The sequence below is a fragment of the Cyphellophora europaea genome, assembly GCF_000365145.1.
Source record: "Cyphellophora europaea CBS 101466 unplaced genomic scaffold supercont1.8, whole genome shotgun sequence".
NCBI lineage: Eukaryota > Fungi > Ascomycota > Eurotiomycetes > Chaetothyriales > Cyphellophoraceae > Cyphellophora > Cyphellophora europaea.
Window position 1 is genome coordinate 1198625 of NW_008481814.1, and position 22589 is coordinate 1221213.

At 55.3% G+C, this 22589-nt stretch overlaps 10 protein-coding genes across 10 annotated transcripts; 6 read left to right on the top strand and 4 right to left on the bottom strand.

Annotated features, from left to right (window-relative positions):
* Positions 1-99: 99 nt before the first annotated feature.
* HMPREF1541_08250 (uncharacterized protein) lies at positions 100-911 on the top strand (the record flags this gene model as incomplete). Its single annotated transcript, XM_008722569.1, has 2 exons — positions 100-553; positions 628-911. 2 exons carry the CDS (start codon positions 100-102, stop codon positions 909-911), a joined length of 738 nt encoding a protein of 245 aa, XP_008720791.1.
* Positions 912-1773: 862 nt separating this feature from the next.
* On the bottom strand, positions 1774-4512 carry HMPREF1541_08251 (uncharacterized protein; the record flags this gene model as incomplete). The annotated part of the gene is made up of 1 exon (XM_008722570.1): positions 1774-4512. The coding sequence occupies one exon, from the start codon at positions 4510-4512 to the stop codon at positions 1774-1776; it is 2739 nt and encodes a 912-aa protein (XP_008720792.1).
* A 1964-nt stretch (positions 4513-6476) lies between these two features.
* On the bottom strand, positions 6477-7636 carry HMPREF1541_08252 (uncharacterized protein; the record flags this gene model as incomplete). The annotated part of the gene is made up of 4 exons (XM_008722571.1): positions 6477-6653; positions 6702-6907; positions 6959-6990; positions 7041-7636. 4 exons carry the CDS (start codon positions 7634-7636, stop codon positions 6477-6479), a joined length of 1011 nt encoding a protein of 336 aa, XP_008720793.1.
* Positions 7637-8338: 702 nt separating this feature from the next.
* On the top strand, positions 8339-9400 carry HMPREF1541_08253 (uncharacterized protein; the record flags this gene model as incomplete). The annotated part of the gene is made up of 1 exon (XM_008722572.1): positions 8339-9400. The coding sequence occupies one exon, from the start codon at positions 8339-8341 to the stop codon at positions 9398-9400; it is 1062 nt and encodes a 353-aa protein (XP_008720794.1).
* Positions 9401-9623: 223 nt separating this feature from the next.
* On the bottom strand, positions 9624-10343 carry HMPREF1541_08254 (uncharacterized protein; the record flags this gene model as incomplete). Its single annotated transcript, XM_008722573.1, has 2 exons — positions 9624-9811; positions 9872-10343. The coding sequence occupies 2 exons, from the start codon at positions 10341-10343 to the stop codon at positions 9624-9626; spliced, it is 660 nt and encodes a 219-aa protein (XP_008720795.1).
* A 771-nt stretch (positions 10344-11114) lies between these two features.
* On the top strand, positions 11115-12368 carry HMPREF1541_08255 (uncharacterized protein; the record flags this gene model as incomplete). The annotated part of the gene is made up of 1 exon (XM_008722574.1): positions 11115-12368. The coding sequence occupies one exon, from the start codon at positions 11115-11117 to the stop codon at positions 12366-12368; it is 1254 nt and encodes a 417-aa protein (XP_008720796.1).
* A 550-nt stretch (positions 12369-12918) lies between these two features.
* On the bottom strand, positions 12919-14720 carry HMPREF1541_08256 (uncharacterized protein; the record flags this gene model as incomplete). Its single annotated transcript, XM_008722575.1, has 2 exons — positions 12919-14172; positions 14256-14720. 2 exons carry the CDS (start codon positions 14718-14720, stop codon positions 12919-12921), a joined length of 1719 nt encoding a protein of 572 aa, XP_008720797.1.
* Positions 14721-15967: 1247 nt separating this feature from the next.
* HMPREF1541_08257 (uncharacterized protein) lies at positions 15968-16828 on the top strand (the record flags this gene model as incomplete). Its single annotated transcript, XM_008722576.1, has 1 exon — positions 15968-16828. The coding sequence occupies one exon, from the start codon at positions 15968-15970 to the stop codon at positions 16826-16828; it is 861 nt and encodes a 286-aa protein (XP_008720798.1).
* A 1252-nt stretch (positions 16829-18080) lies between these two features.
* On the top strand, positions 18081-19085 carry HMPREF1541_08258 (uncharacterized protein; the record flags this gene model as incomplete). Its single annotated transcript, XM_008722577.1, has 1 exon — positions 18081-19085. The coding sequence occupies one exon, from the start codon at positions 18081-18083 to the stop codon at positions 19083-19085; it is 1005 nt and encodes a 334-aa protein (XP_008720799.1).
* Positions 19086-21015: 1930 nt separating this feature from the next.
* HMPREF1541_08259 (uncharacterized protein) lies at positions 21016-22482 on the top strand (the record flags this gene model as incomplete). The annotated part of the gene is made up of 1 exon (XM_008722578.1): positions 21016-22482. One exon carries the CDS (start codon positions 21016-21018, stop codon positions 22480-22482), a length of 1467 nt encoding a protein of 488 aa, XP_008720800.1.
* Positions 22483-22589: the final 107 nt, after the last annotated feature.

A 22589-nucleotide genomic window follows, 5' to 3' on the forward strand; every position in this document is an offset into this window, starting at 1 on the left:
ATGCGTATCAAAGGGCTCTACTTCTCACAGCTCAACTGAGATAATTTCTGAAGACTTGAGCCTGCCCAACTTCCCGACCTTGAAAATCGTCACTGCGCAATGGCGTCGACTTTGGTGCACTCCGCGCTCCTGAGGCCGGCGGTGCTGCAAATTCTTCGTGCAGCCGGGTTCACGGCCGCGAAACCAGCAGTGCTCGATACTGTCACCGATTTGGCAGCGAGGTATCTTCTCTTACTTGCAAACTCGACCTCTCAGAATGCTCTCAACACACACAACGACAATGTGCCGACGATTCAAGATGTTCGGCTGGCTCTTTCAGAGAATGGCGCACTGTTCCCGCAGATGACGCCGGCGGAGGAGGCTCGAAGGGGCGAGGTTGAGGATGCTGGAGAGTGGGTGCCGTTTGAGGACCTGCGCGGGGTTCAAGGCTTCATCGACTGGGCGCACGGCCAGGTAAACAAGGAGATTCGACGGATTGCAGGATTCTCGGGAGACGAGCTCAATGTCGATCAGATTGCGGCAGGCACTGATGAGAAGGTAGACTATCTCACAGGTCAGTTGAAATTCAGAAGTTGCGGCTATTGACGCACTTGCTTGGAGAGCGCAGTTGACTGACAAGTGATGCAGCTCTCAAAAAGCACGGCAAAGCAGATGAAGAGGCCCGCTTTCAAGGCACCTTGCTCGGCAAAGATTTCGAGATGCAGCCTGTCACTATCGCCGGAGGCCGAGAAACCAGTCTGGCCGAGTGGATGGACAAGTTGAAGGCCAAGTCGCTCAGCGTCAACGCCGTTGAGGAAGGTGTTACTCCAGGAAATTCGTCAATGCTCAGTTCTGCTCCAGGATCACCGATGATGCATGGTGCAGAAGAACAAGCAGGCGCGAGCGCGTCTACTCAGATGACTCAAGTCTGAACCCAGCCACCAGTATTACGACTCGTCCTCGACCTCTAGACATCGACATTGGATTCCAACTATTCATGCTATGTCGTGAATGAAGCTGCTTCAATCAAGGCGGCTGGGCAAAGGTCGCAGACCTGATCCCACGATGATCCCGAAGTACCACAATGGCTGACAAGTGCTAAGTCTCGATGATTCTGGACCGGCCTCAGAACCACTCCACACTTGTATGCTATCGGACCTGGTGCAACCAAATAACTCGAGCCCCCGGGCCCAGAGGTGTGCGGGAGCTCACGCTGAGGACTCGGAGCCAGGATGAGCACTCGCCTCCCACCAAACTACCTTAGCTCCAGCGCCCTTCAGCATAAGTTGTGATCAATCGATTGCTCAGCCTGGACCAGAACCTCCATAGGGAAGCATCTACAGGCCACGAAACTTGGAGGCCTAGAATATGGGAAAGCATGCAAGGAGTCTGGCACGGGCATCGCCCCGTATCAAAGCCCTGCTGCCAAATGCTTGAGTTCTATGAGACTACACAGCCATAAAACGAGAATCCAAAATCGGACACAATCGACATCATAAGGCACCTAACAAGCCACATCTCCGCATGCTCTTCACCAGGAAGCTTCGCGCAAGCTCTTGCCTATATGACTATGCTGCAGTTGCTCGATATCCTGTGGTCGCTCACTATGCGAGCACAACCCCATCCTCTCGGAAATGAGCTATGCAAAGAGATAACGCAAACAAGAATCATACCAAAACTTGCAAAGCAACTACCATGTGCTCCTAGTGACGCCCGATGCCCATTCACTTCCTGCACCCCTCGTCTGCCTTCCCATCGCCCCCGAGAACCACGCCCATCAATGATTCCCACCGCTTACACCCAGGCCATCATCCGCTGTAACTGCGCAACCATCAGCTCATGACCTCTGCAGAACTTTGAAGCAAGAGAGAGAGAGAGAGAGAAGGCAGGAGAACTCACCCATCGACCCTTGAGTCCCTCCTCCCGCTGTCCATCGACACCCGCATGACCCACCTCCACTGTCGCCACAAAAGCCCGTGCCTTGCCGTCTCTGCCCTCTACCGCCTCTCGTCCATCCACGCCCTTCTCATACCCTTGCTTGCCCTCCGGGATATGCATGCCGCGACGCACCACCTCTCGCACGCCGTGCATCTCGTGCTCATGCTCGAGTTCACGCTCCCCGTGACCACCAGCCTGGTCATGCTCGCTCTGTTGTCTCGTTTCAACACCGTCAACCTCTTCTCGAGCCTCACCTCCTTCAACTCCGTCCTCAACAGCACGCGCCTCAGCCTCAGCCTCAGCCTCAGCATCGGCATCAGTCTCAGTACCGCCCTCACCAACCTCCCTCTTCCCCATCATCATCATCTCCTCCCCTCCACCTCCCTCCTCACCACCACCACCACCGGCGGCACCACCGCCCCAATCCGGCCACCCGGCACTCCCCCCACGATCCCCACCAGCGCGCGAACTCGTCGCCGCCAAAACCTGCGTCTCCAGCGTCGTCGGACACACCACGCCCATCGCCTCGCCATCCGGCCCGATACGCTCGTAGCACTGCAGCACGCCGCGGTCGACGGTCGTGGTCACTGCGTATGTTGCGGGCGAGGTTGCGTTGCCGTTGGTGTTGCCGCTGCCGACGGTGGTGGTGATGGTGCTGGAGGCGGAGGTGAGGGTCAGGGTGAAGGTCGTGGGGAAGAAGGAGCCTGAGGTGGCAGAGGAGGAGGAAGAGGAGTGGCGGAGGGTGCTTAGAGTGGCGGAGACGTCGATGGTTGCGTCGTTGCTGGTGGTGGTGGTGGTTGGGGTGGTGTTGTTTGCGCTACTGGTCGGCGAGGCCGAGATGGCTGTGTCGGAGCTGGGATGCCATGTGACCCCGGGGCCGGGTGGGATGCTGAAGAGAGTTGAGGAGGTGTTGGTGGAGGACGAGGATGTGGTGCACGTGGTGTCAACGGGAGGGGATGGGAAGGGCGCTGTCGCATTGGCGGCGTTGCTTGGTGAAGCGGAGATGGCGGAGGTCTGTGAGCTCGTGCTATTGCTGGCGCTGGTATCTGTAAATGATGAAGAGCTTGTGCTATTGGAAGGCGAGGGCATGCTGGTGCCGCTGCTTGGCGATACTGTACTACTGGTGCTGTTGCTGGGTTGGGACATGCCAGTACCACTGCTTGCCGTACTAAGAGGAGTGCCCGATGCGGTACCTGGAATGGGACCCAGAGTGACATTCGTGCTGGTTGTGGGAGAAACGCCGGTACCGCTCAACGCTGACGACATACTGCTGTTAAAGCCCGAGGGACTTGTAGTTGCTGTCAAATTCGAGCCACCGCCGGTGCTGGTACCCAAGGGCTGAGATTGACCAGAACCCGTCGGCGGCGGGGGGCGGTTGCCCAAGCCCGTGCCTGTGTCTTGTCCCGTACCCCACACGGAAGTCGTTGAGTTCCAGCTCGTGCCCGTGCCAGTAGTGCGACCTCCTGTCACGGTGACAGACCCTGTGCCTGTGGGTCGGCCAGCAGTTCCTGTGTTTGTGCCAGTCAAAACAGGACCAGTGTCATTGCTGGGAATGGCACCGGTACCTGTCGGAAAGGGAGCGGTGTTGTTCCAGTCCAGCCAAGCCGAAGACACGTCGGAGCTTCCAGTACAAGTGCTCACCCGAACGTAAGTGCCATTGGTGATGGTCCAACATCTTGGTCCGGTTGCAGTCGGGCCCGGAAGAGGTACATTCGAGGACATTGTGTTCTTTGGGCCACCCGTGCCAGTTGGCGGTATCAGTGTGCCATTGGCACTGACTGTGAGGTTTGGCGAAGGCGTACCAGTAGGCCCGGAGATCGTGATATTGGAGCTGATCGTGGTGTTGGGAAACGGTCCCACCGAAGATGTGTTGATGGGACTGATCTCGACGCCGCTATGGCTAGAAGGTGGCGAAGTTGAGTTGCAGCAACCCGAACTGGTCAACCAGACTGAACTGGTTATTGTGGCAGTGGCGCGGTAGCTCGTCAATGTAACACCTGTTCCTGTAGCGTTGAAACTGATGCCTTCGGTACCAGTGGCATTGATGCTGGGATAGGGAAACCCGCCTGTGGGGCGAGGTCTGCCCGACCACCCAGTCCACGAATTGTGTGGACCTCCCGGGCAGTTATAACCGACGCAGTACGAGGTATTCGATCCTGCAGATGGTGACACAACGCCGGTACCTGTACCTTGTGACGCAGTGGCCGTCCCGAGCGTTGGACTGGTGTAGCTCGGTCCTGTGCCAGGTAGCAGGGTTGTGCTCGAGGTACCGTTGAATAGAATTGTGGTCGTTAGGTTGTTGCCAGTAGGCCGAGGCACTCCAACAGTTGTGGTCGAGTTGTTGTTTTCTAAGATCGTTCCAACGCTTATGCTCACGGTCGAGGATGCTGTGCCAATTCCAGGAGGAGTGGTGGTCAAGGTCCCGTCTGCACTTGTAGCAGAGTTGCCAACATCGTTCAGAGTAATACCATCAGATATCCAGCAAAGAGCAGAGTTTCCGTTGATAGTGCATGGTTCGATGGAGACGGTCCGACTGGAGAAGGTAAATACGGAAGGCAAGTATGGAGGTACGCTTGCTTCAACACTAATGACCATTAGCTAGCCTATGCAATTAGGATGGAAGGTGATCTGCAAACTGCTTCTTATGGGGCTGTTGACCTTCGGGAGCTTCTGCAAGTTAGGTCAATATTCTGTCTAGCTGGGAGGCAATGAGCCATACCGGCAGTGGTCTCAGCAAGAACGAGTGTTGATAACGTTAAAAACGAGAGTATAAGATCCTTCCACGACATCATGAAGGTTGGACCGGCAACCGGATACCACTGGTCAAAAGAGAGACTGAAGGGCTTGGACGAGGTGGTGTTCAACACCTTCATCTTATTGCTCTGATCACCTTGGGGTGGAGAAGGGTAGCAATCAGCTGTCTTCGCTGACCACGGCCCTATGCAGCACATGATACGCTGACAGGCTTGACGCATACACTGACAGATCCGAGCAGATTCCACGCGGCGCAAGAAGGCAGTACAGGGTAACGCTGGAGCTCTAATCCCGCTTCGGTTGTGGCAAGGCTCATGAAGCCGATCTCGATTTCAGATTCGTCGTATTAGCCAGCCAGAAGGGTAGAAGTGGCGAAAGCCAGACTCGGGTTTTGTTGGCGGATGCAGCAAAGACCTCGGAAATGCCGAGCCTGGCGGCATACGAAGTTGCGGGATCTGGCCCGTAATGCCTGGCAGCAGATGCAAGGTCGAGGATGAGAAATGCGGTCGTCAGCAATCTAGCTAACATCTCCGATGAGCAGGCGAGACTCACGACAGCCGATGAGGAAGGCCTCTAGCATCTCTGCCCTAATTCCTGTACCAATAGTTATGCTGTAGGGAAAGAGCGCCCCGTATGGCTTGATGATGTGCTGGATTGAGGAACGCGTTAATATGATAGTACTCAAGCACTTACCAGCGGCCCCTGGCAGTAGTCAACGGGACTGACGGGTTCCTTGCATCCATGTCACACAAGGATTTATCCGAGCGGCAGACTCTGGAAAGCTGGCAGCGTCGCAAGATTGCAGGATAGACACCAATGCTTTCTGAATGACTCGAAATGATCCAGCTGGGGTGCCAGTGTGGCGTCCCCCAGAGCTAGGGCAGGTGAGCACACGGTCAGCGTGAAGAAATGTATGTAAGATTGTCTGTCAGAACGCCGTTGTACGGAGGCCCGCATCTGTGTCTCTGCCCGTGGAAACAAGCTCTTAGGCGATTTCGATGCCGTGGTGCTGTGGGACGTTTCTGACAGATCACGCCTGTGGACGGCATGTCGGCAGTCTGGGCTGTGGAAGCAGATTTCATCCACGGTAGACCCGAGCAAAATTCTCCACGTCGCTCAGTCTTGCCTGGTTGGTCCGGGATCTCTTGACTCACCTGATCGAGTGTCTCAAGTCGAGGTCTGGCCTTTGGACGTAGACCAAATATCGCTAACGTGCCCAGCTCTTCAGCCGAATAACCGCGCAAAGCTACGCAACTGCACCATAACGGTTGAGCGAGCTGCAGAATGCGGAATTGCGGCCATTCTGTGGTCCTGATCCAGCTTGAGTTGAACCTGTTAGCTGCTTCTTGCTATCAGGCTTGGTTCAGCACAGCAGTGATAACATGTGGCTGTCCCCTTGTGGACACAACTGTCTCGGAAGTCTGTGTGAGTGACGGGCAGGTGACAATATGTGGTTAGCGATAACAGTTCGCTGACAAAGTCGCCACGTGCGTACTTGCTTGATGCCTGCAACTTCTCCTTGACCCGAGCTGACAGTTTGGAGCAATTTCAATATGGACGGCATCGCCCCTTTCCCAGCTGACGAGCTCGTGATTTCAATTGAAGTCGGTCTACCATCTAAGCTCGAAAACAGAATTAGTGAAGCCCATTTTGAACAGGTCGAGTCGGTTAATCTTAAAGGTCAAAGAGCCAGCACCGTTGGCCGATCTGACGGTAAGTCTTCATTGGTCTGGTATCATATACCTATAAATACAGTGATACAATCCCCAATGAGTAGAGCGCCTTGCTGTGAACTGATGAGAAGCTTAGTCGTACTTGCCAGGGCCAAGCGGGATTGGTAGGGGTCCAGCAAGAGTCTTCGCCACCAGGTCCAGGGTTGTCTTCACATCCTTTTGGTCTGTCAAGGCGGCGAAAACAATGCCGAACAGACCCTCGGGCAAATCGGCTTTGAGCTTATCACCCTCTTTGGTGATGGGCGTGTACTAGATTCAGAGTCAGTTTTGGAGTTGAAACGTAGACTGTCGACACACCTGCACCATGTTGTCTCCATTGGCCCAACCAATCCAGAGTCTTCTGTCCTCCCAACCTTGTGGCATCATGCTGGGCTGGCCGACGGTGAAATGCAGGGCACCAGGCGAATTAGGCGTGAGTGAAGTAGCTTCGCCACGTCCATCCAGACGTAGGTCGGGGTGGACTTTCACGTCCTTGAAATAGGATGGCGGATTCTTGCACGACCCTGGGATCTGTTAGCGAATGGAGCTGGATGTAGGTGTATGGCAGCAATTACCCGGTGCGATAAAGTCCAGAGCTAGGTTGTATCTAGAAGAAATGGGTCAAAACGAGCGTGCCACCATCTGAGTTGAACTTACGCCCATTCCAGAGGCAATGTGGTCTCGTAGGCCGCTGGATTTGGTACCTCCCCAGCATACATGCGGAAGAAAGAATCGTGCCTGGCCTTGACTGGGATTATACGCGAAATGTGGGGAATGATGGTGGGATCAGTCTTAGCCAGACGGTTCTCCAGGTTGATCAAAAAGCCGATGCCAACATTGCTGATGATGCTAGCCAGGGCGAAGAATGACTTTTCGTCTGACACAGGGAAGTCGTATTGGCAAGGCTCGACTGGAGAAGCCTTATTGTACTGCAATAGCTCTGCAATGGTCTCCACGTATGACTCTTCCTCTGCCCAGATGCGATTGATCTCGTCTGCGGCCCTGACCCCATTGGTATCCTTATTGTCCCAGCCGTTCGCGTGCTCCGCCCCCTGCTTGAAGAACGAGACTTCGAGGTTCTGAAGGAAACTGGCGACCTGGAACTCCATTACGCCTTCCTTGGAAAGGGGAATCTGTATAGCCTGTTGGGCGACTCCGCCACCACCGTTGTTCTTGTACTGCTCCGGTAGGCTGGGACTTGGTGCACTGGATGCAACGCTGACCAGCGCCAAAACAGCCAGGGCGGACAGCATCTTGAACGAAATTTCAGAAAAACGAAGGCGACCAGTTTAAAAAAGGGGAGCTGACGAGGCTGGGGGGATGGCATGGATATAGACACTCGTACGCCCCAAATGACCTTGGTTCGCCATGAGCGTTGCGAAGTCAGCACTAACCTACCTGAAGGCCAAGACCTGAAGCCATTGGGGCTGTAGCCGCGCCACTTGATGGCATGAATTGCTGGCTCTGGAAGATTATGAATGGTGGACTAGCGCCGCAAATGTTCTAGGTGCATCTAATCGGTGAGAGGATCTGAAAAGCCGTGAGCATGTTTGTGTTCAGTCACAATCTCGAAGTAGCACAGCTCGCAAGCTTCGGGAGCCACTGGCTGACCAGCATTGTCAGCCAGGAACGACCCAACGATGCCTCGAGACCAAGGAATAAGCTTCAAGGAGCTCTGTGTTGATCCATGATACACTGCAGCATCCTTGCGTTAGGCCGAGAACAATGTGTGTAGGTAAGCAAGCAAGTATTTTTGGATGCTGAGGAACAGCCGCCAGATAAATCATCGGCGCCAAACCACAAGCGGGCAGACACCTTTAGGGTTAGGGCGCAAGTCCATGTCGTCAGGACCTGCGCGACGTCCAAAAAGTTGTAGAGAGCTTCGCGAGGAGGACGGTCGCGTTTCTGCGCCACTACTATTCGCTGTGTCTTCGCTACACGCGCCGCCCGCCATCATGAATTCGACCGCCATCTGTTCAGACTGCCTCCGGGCGATGCGCCAGTCTCTACGCCCCGGACCTGCACCAAACGCATTCCGAACATGCGTCCCCAAATCCAGCGCCCGAGCCTTTTCAACGCAACCTTCCCGATGGCTGCAGCAAAGCCAACAAGGCTCTTCCGTCAGGAGCACGCCCGTAAAGCCTCCACCGACGGCTTCAACAGTGCCGCCCTCCTCACCTCAACCAGACTCCTCTGGAATGTCCACCTCACAAATGCAAGCCACGATCCGCTCCAGCCTGGCCCACTCCAGCCGCATGCAGCGCTTCGCCCTCGCGCTTCGCCGCGCCGCACCCACCTCCATGACCGAAACCTACGTCGTCTACGGCTACGCAGAATCCTTCTTCAAGTCCTGCGGCGCGCAGGCGCCCTACACCATCCCGGAGGAGCTGCGCACGCAGATCTACAGCGGGCGAGGCCCGCCCAAGACCCCGCAGGGCGAGGACATTGGCGTGCCGGACGAGAGCGGCAGCAAGAACCGCGGCAGCGTGTTTTGGCACGAGCAGTTGGGCATGCTGCCTACGTTCAGCACGTGGAGTCAGGTCACGTACCTGCATCTGTATATCATCCTGGTGCATCTGAGGACGCTGCCGGACTATTCGTCGTTGCAGATGCATCAGCGGTATCTAATTGAGCATTTCAGTCAGAATGCGGAGGATAAGATGGTGTTGCTGCACACGATTGAGGCGAGGGGGATTCGGAACCGGTACCTGAAGGATTTGTTCATTCAATGGAGAGGGTGTATCGCAGCGTACGATGAGGGCCTGGTCAAAGGCGATGCGGTGTTGGGCTCAGCGATCTGGCGCAATTTGTTCAAGGGCGAGGAACAGGTCGACTGGGAGAAGGTGGCGGTCGTGGTGTCGTACATGAGAAGATGTATAAACATGTTGGGCCAGTATAAAGAGTTGGCTGAAATGAGGGATGCGCTGGACGGACCGGACGGAGTGTGGGCAAAGGCCAAGGAAGGGCTCCTGACGGTGGTGGACAAGCCCAGTAAAGGGATGAAAGAGCCCCTATGAGTGGCGGCAAGTGTTCAATAGTCTGTATTACTATGCTACAAAGGTGGCCATGCTGGCAACTTTCAGATGCCCACCATCACCGGTTTTGAGAGCCAACCTCGAGAACAGGTACAGTCCGCTCACTTCGGGTTTTGCTCGTGGGCATCATCCTTCCACCAGGTTCCCCTGAAGGCACGTAGTATGTGGTATGTGTCATCAGTCGCCAAAAAGTGAACCGGCTCGCCTAGCAGTCGTAGGCCGCAGGAGGCTGCCACTTCTTGCACAAATACATCTGCATGTGATAGGGGAAAGTGTTGTACGGCAAGCCGACCCAGCCGACATTCTCGAGGTCCTTGCAGAGGGTGCAGATGCCGTGCGGCGCCTCCCAGGGGGCGTTGCGCCAGCGGAACTTGACGGGGCAGTGGTCGACATCTGTGGAAACGGTAAGCTAGGGCTCTCCATGAATGTAAGGCACAGAAAGCAGAGACTTACCTGGACAGTATGGCAGCGGGTAGCCGGAGTCATAGACGGGGTCAGTGGGGTGAGTGAGGTCGTCGAGGAGTGCAATGGAGTTGGTGGGAGCGGGAATATCGGCTACCTTCATGTCAGGAGGTGCAACGTTGAACTGGGTGACGATGCGGTTCGAGGTGAAGGTGGCTTGGGTGGTGCCGTCCATGAGAGTGTAGGTTGGCTTCGAGAAGGGCTTGGGTTTGGTGGCAGTGATGCAGCTGCTGAAGAGGCCTTGTTCCATGAGGAGACTGCGGCACTCTTCTGGGTAATTGGTGGCGAGAGTGTCGTGGCTCTTGGTGCAGGAGGCGAGGGCGCTGGTCTTGGAGTCGCGAACAGAACAGTCGAGGGCGGGAATCGTGGTGGGCGAGCCGCTGTTATGACTCCAGTTATCAGGGTGCTGAGCGAGAATGGGGCCGGCAAGGACACCGAACAAGGCGAAGAAGATGAGCATCATGTTGAAGGGGTTGTAAATATTAGTTGGAGGGCACTATGTTGTTTTGCAGGTCAGCAGAAGGTTAAGCGCAATTGTGATCAACAAGGTGTTGACCACGACTTCTTGGAAGTCGACGACACCGGCTACCGATTTGTTTTATTATGAAAAGTCGTTTGCGTGTGAAGTGACCGGTTCATTGCGGCTCTTCAAAGCCTCGCTCAGTGATGGGCTGCGCGTGATGCCTTCACCAATCCAGGCCATTCGGATCGCCATATCGCTTGCCGCTCAAGTCTCTCTCATGGAAAGAACGCCTCCAGGCTCGAGTAACCGAGAGCGTGAGACACCGCTCAGGACCCCCCGAGACCGCTCGCCCAGTATCGGTACGGATGCCATTGCGATGTACGATCTGCTCAAATCACGAAAGACTAGCAGCAGTGACAGACACGAACAAGAGACTATGTGCTGGAGATGAACAAGGCTGAGGCTTTGCCCCTGAGCAGGTGCGCGGTCTGCTTGCAAAATCCACCGTGCTCGCATACGGCGGATTTTGCGGCCAAAATGGCTCTACAGTTTTGGGCGATCTGTCATTGAGAGGCATGAATGCGAACAGGACGGTTGCCCTTATTCTGTCTATAGATACGCTCGCGCCCCTGCTGTACTTCTAGTCGACTTACCACAGTCTCTCTTTCAACGCTGCTGGCAACTGCACCGTCTGGCCTGCAATGATACAACATATCTAACTTTCCCAATTCCACGCCGAACGGCCCTTGTTTCTAACCCAGTGTCGCCACGATGCTGCTTCTACCGATCTTTTCACATCTATTGCCAGTGCTGGCGATACTAACGCTCGCGCTGGCTACAACGGAAGATTTTTACAAGATCTTAGGTCTGGACAAGTCTTGCGACGACCGAGACCTAAAACGAGCATATCGCACCCTCTCGAAGAAGTTCCACCCCGATAAAGCCTCTGGAGACGAGAAGAAATTCCTCGAGGTCGCCGAAGCCTACGAGACTCTGTCAGAACCGACCACTCGCAAAATCTACGATCAGTACGGCCACGACGGACTCAGTCAGCATAAGAATGGCGGTCGACAGCAAGCCCACGATCCCTTTGATCTATTCTCCCGCTTCTTTGGCGGCAGCGGTCACTTTGGCGGCGGAAGCGGTGTTCGGCGCGGTCCAGACATGGACGTGCGGTTGAATGTGCCCCTTGCATCGTTCTACACCGGCCACGACACCGAATTCACGATCGAGAAGCAAGGCGTCTGCGATGAATGCGACGGCTCCGGCTCTGCCGACGGCCAGGTTGAAACGTGCTCGAAGTGCAGTGGTCGTGGTGCAATCGTTCAAAAGCACATGCTGGCGCCGGGCATCTTCCAGCAAGTACAGATGCAATGCGACCAATGCGGCGGCCAGGGCAAGAGTATCAAGCACAAATGCAAAGTCTGCGGCGGATCCAAGGTTGTACGAAGGCAGACTACCTTGACGGCCACTATCGAAAAGGGCATGCCCAAAGGCAGCAAGATCGTTTTCGAGAGCGAAGCAGACGAGCACCCAGATTACGTTGCGGGCAATCTAAACGTGCACGTCTTCGAAGGCGAGCCACAACTGACCGAGGACGAAGGTCACAGAAACGACGGGACCTTCTTCCGACGAAAAGAGCAGGACCTGTACTGGAAGGAAGTGCTGAGTCTGCGAGAGGCGTGGATGGGCGAGTGGACGCGCAACATCACGCACCTCGACGGCCACGTCGTTCAGCTGTCGCGCAAAAGGGGAGAAGTCGTCCAGCCCAATCAGGTCGACACAATCAGAGGCGAGGGCATGCCGACCTACCACGAGGGCCACACGCACGAACACGACCACGACGCCGAGGAGTTTGGCAAGCTGTACGTCGAATACGTCATTGTACTACCAGACCAGATGGAAAGCGGCATGGAGAAGGAGTTTTTTGCTCTATGGGAGAAATGGCGCAAGAAGTCCGGCGTCGATCTACACCAGGACAGTGGTCGGCCAGCTGTTGCTATTCCGGTCAAGGATGAGTTATAGAACGAAGATACTGACTTTTCAACTGGAAACATTTCTTTTCAACTTCATCCATTTGGAATCCCTTGAACCCCCCCTTTTTTTTCAACTTCCAGCTGTACGTGGTGTCCGAGATTGGCAACACCGCCTGTCTGGTGTGTGGGGAATGCAGAGACCGGTATCCTCGCAATCGAAGAGCCCATCAATCAATGAGGGAAGCTTGCTTTCGCCCTGGGCTTCTGCAGCTCTTCACCATGATTGAAAAGCTCTCACAGTCCACCGACAACGGGTTCCAATGCCGAGCCCGAGGCTCGAGGCCGAGCATACGCTGTGCCGGCGGGCGCGGTATAACTCTCGCATCCAAGCGCGTAGGAGAAGAATCAGAGACGCGGGATGGTTGGCATTATTGCATCTCCGCGCCGTCAGGGGGGGGGGGGGAATCGGTGCTCCTAACACCCCAATCTCAGCCGAAAGAGTCTGGTGTCTTCGTAACCGCATTAAAGGAAGAGTGTTGAGTAGAAATCGTTTGGAAGCGATGCATACAAAAGTCGTCAATCGTTAGGCGTGTCACTCATCAAGGATCCGGTTTCGCTGTCGTTGCTGACTTGTCCAGGCCGTTTGCCCGCAACGCACTCAAGCCCTCCTCGGTCTCGTCTTCTCGCACTGCTGCTTCGACTTCCTCCGCGCTCCCGTTCCAGGAGCGGAATTCTCTGGTCTTGAGCCCGAGCTTGAACATGGCATCCAGCTCCAGCACATTCCGTCCTTTCATCTCCGGCACGTCGAGGAACGTCACCACTGCGCCGATGAGACACAGGCCGGTGAAGATGAAACCGGTCCTGGCCTTCAGATTGCCGGCGTCAGGGTTGTAGATGTATGGCAGGACCAAATTCAGCGCGATGGAGCTCAGATAGTCGAAGAGGCCCGCGATGCCCTGAGACTTGGAGCGGAGGCGTAAGGCGCTGGCTTCGCTGCGGATGGCATAGGATGCGGGCCACGCTCCAACCCCGACAACCACGATGATGGCCATGCAAGAAATGGCTGTGTACCACACCGTGACGACACCGTCCCAGAAGCCACAGATGCCCATGCCACCCCACAGCACGGCGCCGATGAGCAGCGTGGTGATGGTCAGTTGTCGCCGGCCCACGCGCGAGAGCACCCAGACGGAAGCAACGTTCGCGAGCAGACCCAAGATGATGCCCACGATGAGGAATAGCAGGCTATTGAAAGCGCTCATACCCACCACTTGCAAGAAGTAGCTCGCGGAGGCCAGTAGCGGAAGGCCGATAATCGCGGTGACGATACTGGCGAAGACCACTATCCAAGTTCTCCTACGGTTGGTTCGATTGACGCAATCGCGGTAGCTGACTTGGCGAGCCATGCGCTCTTCGGCTTCAATCGAGAGGCGCATATGCTCGAATGCTGCTGCGGGGTCGACCTTGGGCGCAAAGAGCCGGTGCAGGGAGCGCTGCGCCTCGTCCATGCGCTTCTTGCGGATCAGGTAGGCCGGGGATTCGGGCATCATGAGCGCAAGTATGAAGGGTCCGACGGAGAAGGGCCACTGGGATGCGAAAGCGATGAGGTAGCTGGCGGAGGAGTCGATGCGGGACACGAGGAAGATGACAATGGCGCCGATGAGTTGGCCAAGCAGCGTGAAGGCGGGGAAGAGGGCCAGAGCCGGGCCGCGGAGGCACGTCGGGATGGTCTCGGACACGTAGGTGATGGTTTGAATGTTGATGATGCCAATGGCGACGCCTTGGATGATCTTGCCGAGTAGGAACACCCCGCGTCGCACTTCGATGGCGGTCGGTTTGTTACACACGAAGAGCTTGAAGTCTGCATGTCAGTGTTGCTAGTTGCAGTGGGAGCAAGATACTGCTTCTTATGGGATAGCGGGGGGACGGAACTCACAATTGCAACCGCCACCGCAGACATAAAGCTGCCCGTTGCGAGACATCGTCGCCGACCGATGCGATCCTGAAGCCATCCCGCGAAGATAGCACCAGCCAGTGAGCCAGCTGGGCCTAGGGCGCTCCAAAGAGACAACCACAGGGCAGGGATGATGTGCTGTTCATCGTCGCCATCGCGATGAAGTTGGCCGAAGTCTCGTTGGAAGCCGGGGACTGCTGGAATAGTTCCAACGATGACTAGATCATAGCCGTAAAGCAGGACGGCGGACATGAGGAAGAAGACATAGCGTGTGATTTTCGGGTATTGCTTGACGGCTTGCTTCAGATGCAGCTCCTCAGGCGCTCCGGAGCGCGATCGGACCAGGGTAGGTGCTTGGGACTCGGCCGTCGCAATATGCTCGAGTGTTGAAGTCGTCGAGTCGATTTGGCGCAGGTCGATGTCAGTCGCTAGCTTAGGGGAAGTCATCGTGGATGTTCCATGGAGCGGCAGTCTTGATCAACGAGTACCTGAAGCACAGAGGACATGGAGTCGACATAAAGCGACTGGAAGGGCATATGACTGACTGCCATCTCCAAGAGGTGGTTACGCTCCATGCAACGATTGGGGCCAAGGAGAGTGGGTGCCAACGGGTAGCAATCATTGTGAAACGCTTGTGGGAAGAGGGGCTAGCTCGACGGCTGTGTGCCCATTCAAGTTCTCTCGGTACCACGCATCTTGTCAATCATGACCATTAGTGCCTCAGGGGCTAATCACGGCTACGGGGGCCATTTCCCAGTTTCGATAGTCAGTCCCTGCACCAGGCATTCCCGTTCTGACTTGGTCCACGGTATCAGGCTGGCGAGCCGACAACATTGTGCTGCTCCGGCTCCTCGCCCCTGTGGATGGCTTCCCGCTTCTTCAGGTCGCAACCAGGGTCAGAAGCGATGATGAGAGAAAGATCTGCCAAGACTGCGGGGAAGTGGCATATCAAAGTCTCTGGCCGAGCCACCAGTGTACCCGGTGCCCTCTATCGACAGGGGTCCTTTCCTTCGAATCATCGAGCACGCTGATCCAAAGCTGCCGAGGCAACTCTACTTGCTTGTGTGCCAGAATGCGTTGCAGCATAAAGGATGCAACAAAGTTCTTTGTCGATGACTCTGCACAGCAGCGTCATGCTTCCTGGAGTCCGGCTTGAAGTCCCTGGCCCAGCGTCAGAGACCAGAGACTTCCTGTACCAAATGTGTGAGGTGGCTGGCGCGGGAACAGGACGCGGCCAAACGGCCTACAGAAGCTGAGAGATGATATTTGTGTCGCGGGTGGTGTGCGTTCTGCTGGAGCATAGCTCGGCCCCGCGACGGGCACGGCAGCGTAGGGATGTCTCGAAACGGACCACAATATAACACATACCTACCACTTCTGGTCAGCAATGTGCGAACCCATTGATGCCAGCGTTGCGATCGTGTACACGCATGTCACGATATAGAAGGTGTCAAGGCCACTCAAGCTCCGAAATTCCCCATACTACAGTTACATGGGTCAGGCCTCCGATCAAAGTTTCAGCATTACCAAGGACCATTGCTTACACCCTCTCCAGGCACTCATTCAGCCTCAGTACCGGACACTTTTCGGAGACATACCAACATGTCGAAAGTTCAGCTATATAAAGTTGTTGGGAAGCATCGTTTTCTGCAATATGCGAGATACACGAGTACAATACTGGAACGGCCACCACAATGAACGCACCAGAGAGTAGCAATCCCTTCAAGCCGACACAGGCTCTGGCACCAACGCCACAGATGTACAAGGAGATGACGGCTGATGCCATGGATAACATGGCCAAAGCATCGCTCTCCTTAATTCCCAAGATCTCTAGTGGCGCCGTGGTCCATGACAACGGCTGCGGCGTTGGCGCTGGCACCGGTGCGATGCTGGCGGTCTCAGAGCCTTCAGCGACCATCTCTGTAAAAGCCACCGATGTTGATGATCGCGCCCTCGCCATGTACGAGAACAAAGCGGCAGAAAACGGTTGGCCAGCGGAAGCGAGCCGCATGGATGCGAACGCCCTCACGTTCCCCGACAAAACCTTTACTCACTCTCTTATGAATGCAGTTGTATTCGTGCTGCCTAATGACGGCATCGATGCGGTGAAGGAGATCTATCGTACCCTGAAGCCAGGAGGAATCGCCATTATCAACTCGATTGCACGTGCGCCAAACATCGTCCCCATTCAGCAAACCGCGATCAAGACGAGACCCGAGGGAACGCCTCTACCGCGTCAAGGTACCGAAAAGTGGAACGCGCCTGATTTTCTGCAGAGTGTCATCGAGAAGGGTGGCTTTCATAGAGAACGGATCAGAATGGAGCAGGTCTCGTACACCAGCTTCACCAAGACCGACTTCACAAGGTTCGCAACCATGCTGTGGAGTTTTGTCGGAGGAACTTCAAGTGCTGGTTGGCTCCAGTCCGACGAAGACAGGTGGGATGAAGCGATCGAAGTCCTCAAGCAAGAGCTACTCAAGGCGAAGGGGTTCAAGCTACGTGATGATGGAGAGGAATTCGAGTTCCTACTGAATGTAGCCATTGCAACCAAATGATCGATGTCTTGAAGTCCTTGAAGGCTAAGAGCGATGCGAAATTCAGGCAAGTGTGACTCGACTATAAGTTGAGCTCAAAGCTACCAGTCCATAACCAAACCTTGCATGCACCCTGCTATCTTCACGTCGCATGCTTCCTCACGGTACTGACTCACTCCATCGTTGACTACCAGCTTTACATATTCACCACTATTCTCAGCATTTGATTAGTGTATATATCTCACCAACGACATCATTCAGCCGAAACAGCTCCTCACTAAGTCTCTGAGAGCACTCAACAAACATCATGATCCCCGAACAACGTGTCCAGCGTTCGGCGCATCGACCGAGCAAGAAGCACAATCTCAACCTTCACAACCTCAGTCGTCAATCAGCTGGTCGACCCATTCCTTGCGGAGCGTCGCTGGTCGGCTGCTTATCCTGAAGTCTTTGAGATACATAGTGACGAGAGCAATCGAGTGCGACTGATGGAAACGGTCTGATTCAGCCGGGCTTCGTTGGTATGGCCCACCATCGTGCTAAAATTTCTGGGGCTAATACTGGACAGACGTTGACCTGCGACTCCAAAGCCAAGGAGATCATCAGGTGTGAAATCAAGAGTGGTGACCGGTGGGACGTATGGGAAGATGGTGAGGTAAAGATCTACCTTACGAGCTCTATTTACCGATGCACCGGCAATTTCGGACGTGGGCCAAACAGAGAGTTGGTGGCGCTGAACGGTTGGTTCCTGGATACGAACCTCATCAGCACGAGGCCTTGGCCAAAGGACTGAATGACATACAGCAGCATGAGTTGGCACACTTCTATCTCAGCCCTCAAGGCTGGGCTGGTTTAGGGGCAAAAAGCGCAGTACGCGCGAAGCTTTCTGATTGGCCACTTTCAACGCAAGAAAGCCTCGATTGCCACTCTCACCTTACCTAAGCCATTACCTCAGAGTGCCATCTCGTCCCATCTTCCTGTTTCTTGTCACCTATCGGTCTTCGAGTATTGCGCAAAGGACCATCAAGATCTGACAGTATTGCAGACAACATCGCCGAGCTCCACAATCATTCGTTGACATCTCAAAGGATAGATTTGCGCATCGACAACGACTCTCCATAAGCTCTGCAGCCACTGCCCTCAAGCCAGAGGCCGGAGACGGAAAACTTCTCTGCAGACCATGCTACTCCTCGCACCACAGCCAGCTGCAACAACTTTAATTCACTCCTCACGATCAGGTACACAGCCAGTGCACCCCTGTGCTAGCATCAGAATGGCCACAGCCAACACTCCCCAACCAATCCGGCCCCTCCTCCCCTCCTCCTCTTCGTCCTCCATACCACCAACAGCACCACACCAACCACAACCCCCCTCCACCAGCATAACCCTCACCAACCCCTCCCTCGCCAAAACCGACTCGGCCCGCTGGTCCATCCTCTCCTCCCGCGCCTGCCCCCGCTCCGCCACCCCACCCTTCATCTACGCCGTCACCACCACCCACATCTTCTGCCGGCCCACCTGCCCCGCTCGCCTCGCCCGCCGCGCCAACATCGTCTTCTTCGACACCGCCGGCGACGCCGCGCGCGCGGGCTTCCGCGCCTGTAAGCGCTGCAGACCGGACGTTGTGCCGGTCACCACGGGTCGCTCGGCAGACGACACCAGCGGCGGTGACGGCAGCGGCGGCGACGACGCAGACGACGTCGTGCCCGTGGGCGATGGGGAGGAGGGCCGACGCAAAGTCCAGCAGGCCGTGCGCGTGATTCGCGAGCGGGCGGCGCGGGGCCGGCGCATCGGGCTGCGCGAGCTGAGCGAGGAGGTCGGACTGAGTCGCTGGCATCTGCTGCGCGTGTTCCGGAAGCGTTGGGGCGTGACGCCCAAGGAGATGGGCGAGGCGTTGCAGGCCGCCGGCGGCGGCACGAGGGCAAGGGCGAATCCTTCCCCTGATGAGGCGAGGGACGGCAATCATAGCACGCCGTCCGCGCTGGCTGGTACGGTGGCCGGTGACGCTGAGACTATCAGTGATGCGTCGAATGTCACGCCTGCGACGCCGGCGGTGGATCTCCAAGGGCATGATGCTTTTACCATGGAAGGACGCCCTCAACCGGGAGCTCTGTTTGACGATGCATTTCTGGATTTTGATTTTGCAGCTCTGGATCATGTGGACCTCACCGCGCCGGAGCTGTGGACGACCACTGGTGAGGATGGCGAAGGGTTGCTCATGGATCTGTTTCCAGAGGTGTATCAGTATGATGCGAAGACTCAAAGTTCTGTTCTGTAAGTGTTGTGAATGAGATCCAAAAATATGCCATTGCCGCGCTTTTGCAGCGACTAAACCAAAACTATTGGCTTGCATGCGATAAGGCTATGTCCGACAGCGCATATCAAGTATGAACATTTTCTCCCCATGATTTCGAGATCCTCATTCGAGCCACACTGCCCCGCCAGCTTACATCACTGCGATCGCGCTGCCTGTGGAGACTTCTGTACCGACGCCTGTATTGGCATTGTCGTTCCAGATCTTATCAGGCACACTATCAGTCAAGTTGTTCTTCCACAGAAACCAAACAATGCTTCTTTCGATGTGTCTGTTCAGAGACTCCCCAGTGGAAGCAGGGAGCTCGAAGGTTGCTCTCGGCGCAGGCATATGGGTATAGCGGAACCCCCGCGGACGGGCCGATACGGTGAGTGTTTTCTGTGCGGAGTCCACCTCAATTGTCATCGCCGCGTCCGACCATTTGGCATTGATCGTCTAGAGTTCTTAGTAAGTTGCAACTTGTGATGAAGACGGGATGACTGACTGTCGACTTGCTAGTCCTGCATGGAATGTCTAGAGACACTACTGGCGTGGTACTCGATTCCAATGAGAAGAACGAGTTCTTGGTCTCAGCTGCTAACCTCATCACTTCTTTGCGATCGATAAGGCGCGCCTGACGTAGTACCGTCTGGACTGAATCGACGGAAAGCGGAAAAGTCAGTATCAGACCACCGTGGTGGATGAGAAGGCCGTAGCAAGGTGACTTCGAATGCAAAATTTTCGGCTCAACAACGTGATCAGGACTTCCAGGACCGGGACATGCAGATGGACTCACCACACAGATGTACCGCAGCATCCAATGCAGAATCACAAGTCATGCCATATACCCCATATAAGAACCAGCGATTCATGACTGATTCGCGGAGATTGATGTCGAATGTCTCCTAGAGATAGAATCGTACGCGAATAGTGTCCAGTCTGGAAAGACTCTTAGCCAGCAAAGTCGTCGTCATCGTCCAAAAGCCAGAGGAGCCAGGGTCCGTTAACGCAGAAGCTAGTCTCTCCCATGCTGCGTGAGATATCTCCATGCTCCTGATACAACCCTCGGGACATTGGGCCAATCGCTCCAGCCATATTAGATCACCAGGCTGGCTTGCCACGTGTAGACGTAAGTTCTGGATCAAAGACGTGCAGGCAGCATGATAGAAGCGTCTGTTAACGAAGAACAGGATGGCAAATTGTCGCGTAGAGAGAAACTCGGCCGTTGAGGTGGATGAGAATGCGTATCGGAGTCCGTGAAAGATTTGGATCTGTGTACCTGTGACGGTGGGGACAACGATCTTTTCGAGAATCTCTTGTGGGAGGTCAAGAATCGACGTAGCTTTTTGGCGGAGAAGGACTCGGGGAAAGACTGGATCCAGGCAGAGAGAGCTCTCCATGATTGATGATGTAGTGACTGGTAGTTGTGTGACATAGATGAAGTAGTTATAATCTGAAGACCTTTAACGAATGTGAGCAAATAATGTTGCTAGTCAGATGGATAGTCCAATGCGGTGTAGGGAGAGGTAGGTAATGAAATAGCTCATCAGACGGGAAAGAGTGGGAGCCATGTTGTGGCCGACTTGTAGGTCAGGCAGCGACGCCCTGGTCTCGAAGCTAACGGCAACGACCATCCTGTCTGTCATTGCAACTGTGGCCTAGTACTCAAAGTCCTAGGCTAGCCAGACGACCAAGGACGGGCACAAAGAAAGCGCTTCGAGTTGTTTCTCAGTAGACTGGGTCACTTTGTCCTTGCCTGCATGAAACATATCCAGCTTTGTCAAGCCCGAGCCAGGTACGATCAATCGAGCACAATGAAATCCTCTTTCACAGCATCTGTGCGGCCATATATTTTCTCTGACTGTCTTCGAGAGACCAACACCATGTTCTTTTAGAATCCCCACTTTCTTGCACCATGCGATCTTTTCTGGCTGTTTCTTTGGGAGCATTTGCGCTGGCGCAAAATTCCCTTGCCACTCCTTTTGACGATTTTGATGACATTGCCCTGGATGGCATAGTCACGGAGGGTGCAAACGCCGAGTTTGCTCTCGATGACTCTGCAAATCTGGGCCCGGATGAGACCGAGTACGGAGCGGAGCTTGAGGCTCGTGCTGCCACAACCACTCGTACTCCATACCCGACCAGTTTCAGCTCCTTTCCCACCGAAAATGCTGAGTATGCTGCCATGACCAGTTCCCAGCACAAGCAGTACTGCGCAACTGCAAAGAAAAATTCCCCTCAATACACGCGTGCTTGTATTGATGGCATCTGGGAGTCTTTGTATGGTCGTACTGCTGCCCCAGAGGACGAGTTCATCGAAGCGACCGCTACAGAAGTCGTCCTGCCGGAGATCACAGCGGCCCCGGAAATGAGTCAGGACCACCAATATGCTGCAAGGGATCGCCACTATATCATCCCGTCTGATCCCGAGAAATCGAAAGCTTTCGTCGCGAGTCTTGATGATAAGTGCAAAAGCTCAAGCTCGGCCTACCAGTATGTGTGCTCCGTCTGGGGCGTTCAGAAGTCGACCCTGGCCACTACCACTCAGCCACCTGTGAAGCGTGAGGAGCTGCCAACTGCCATAGCGAATGCCGTCGTCAGCAGCTCCGACGCAGCTGATGTCGAGGACGCAGCAGCGGTCACAAAGAGTCCGCCCGGTGAGTACTCCCACTATCGCAATGTGTACGTCTCTTCGCTCTTCAGTATCTGTCCTACCGCAACTGAGCTCGTTGTTCGAGCCAAGTGCAGCGAGATCTCTTCATGGTATATGTCAGCTGTTCAGAATGGCATGCCGGCCATGACCCCTGCGCCCATGCTGGAGAAGCGCGATGTTGCTGTGGATGCAGATACAGATATCAGTGAGGCCACCCCCACCACCTTCGCGACCGTGACTCGTCTTCGGATCTTTAATATTGAGGCGGATGCGGAGGATGAAGACGAGTACGAGTCCGAATTCGAGAAGCGAGACGGTATGCCTGGTGGTCAAGGCGGTCCTGGTGGACCTCGTAAGAATTGGACTGGTAGACCTACCGGTGCTCCTACCGGTGTCGTTACCGATGTTCCTGCTGGACCCACCGGCGGGCCTCAGGAGGGTAGTAAGTCAGGGGGTCGTCCCAACGGTGATGCTCAGGGCGGCGCTCCAGGTGGTACCCAAGGTGGTACCCATGGTGGTCCCCGCGGTGGCTCAGGCGGTGCTCAAGGTCGTCCTCGAAATGGTCCTCAAGGCCCAGGTTCGGGCAAGCCAGCCGACGCGGCCGCAGATCGGGCGGGCGGTAAAGGAGACGGAGCACGGGCCGGTAGGTCGCAGAATCAGAAGCGCGGCGGCATTTCCAAGGTTCTGGAGCGAATCCTCACGGCTTTCAAGCTGGACAAACCGAAATAAGGTACTGTGCGAGGAAGCGGTGAAGGTCGTTGACGCCCCTGCTGTACAGGCGAGTTGGCGAGTCGGGATCTGCGCATGTAGAACAACGACAACAGTAGGAGATATAG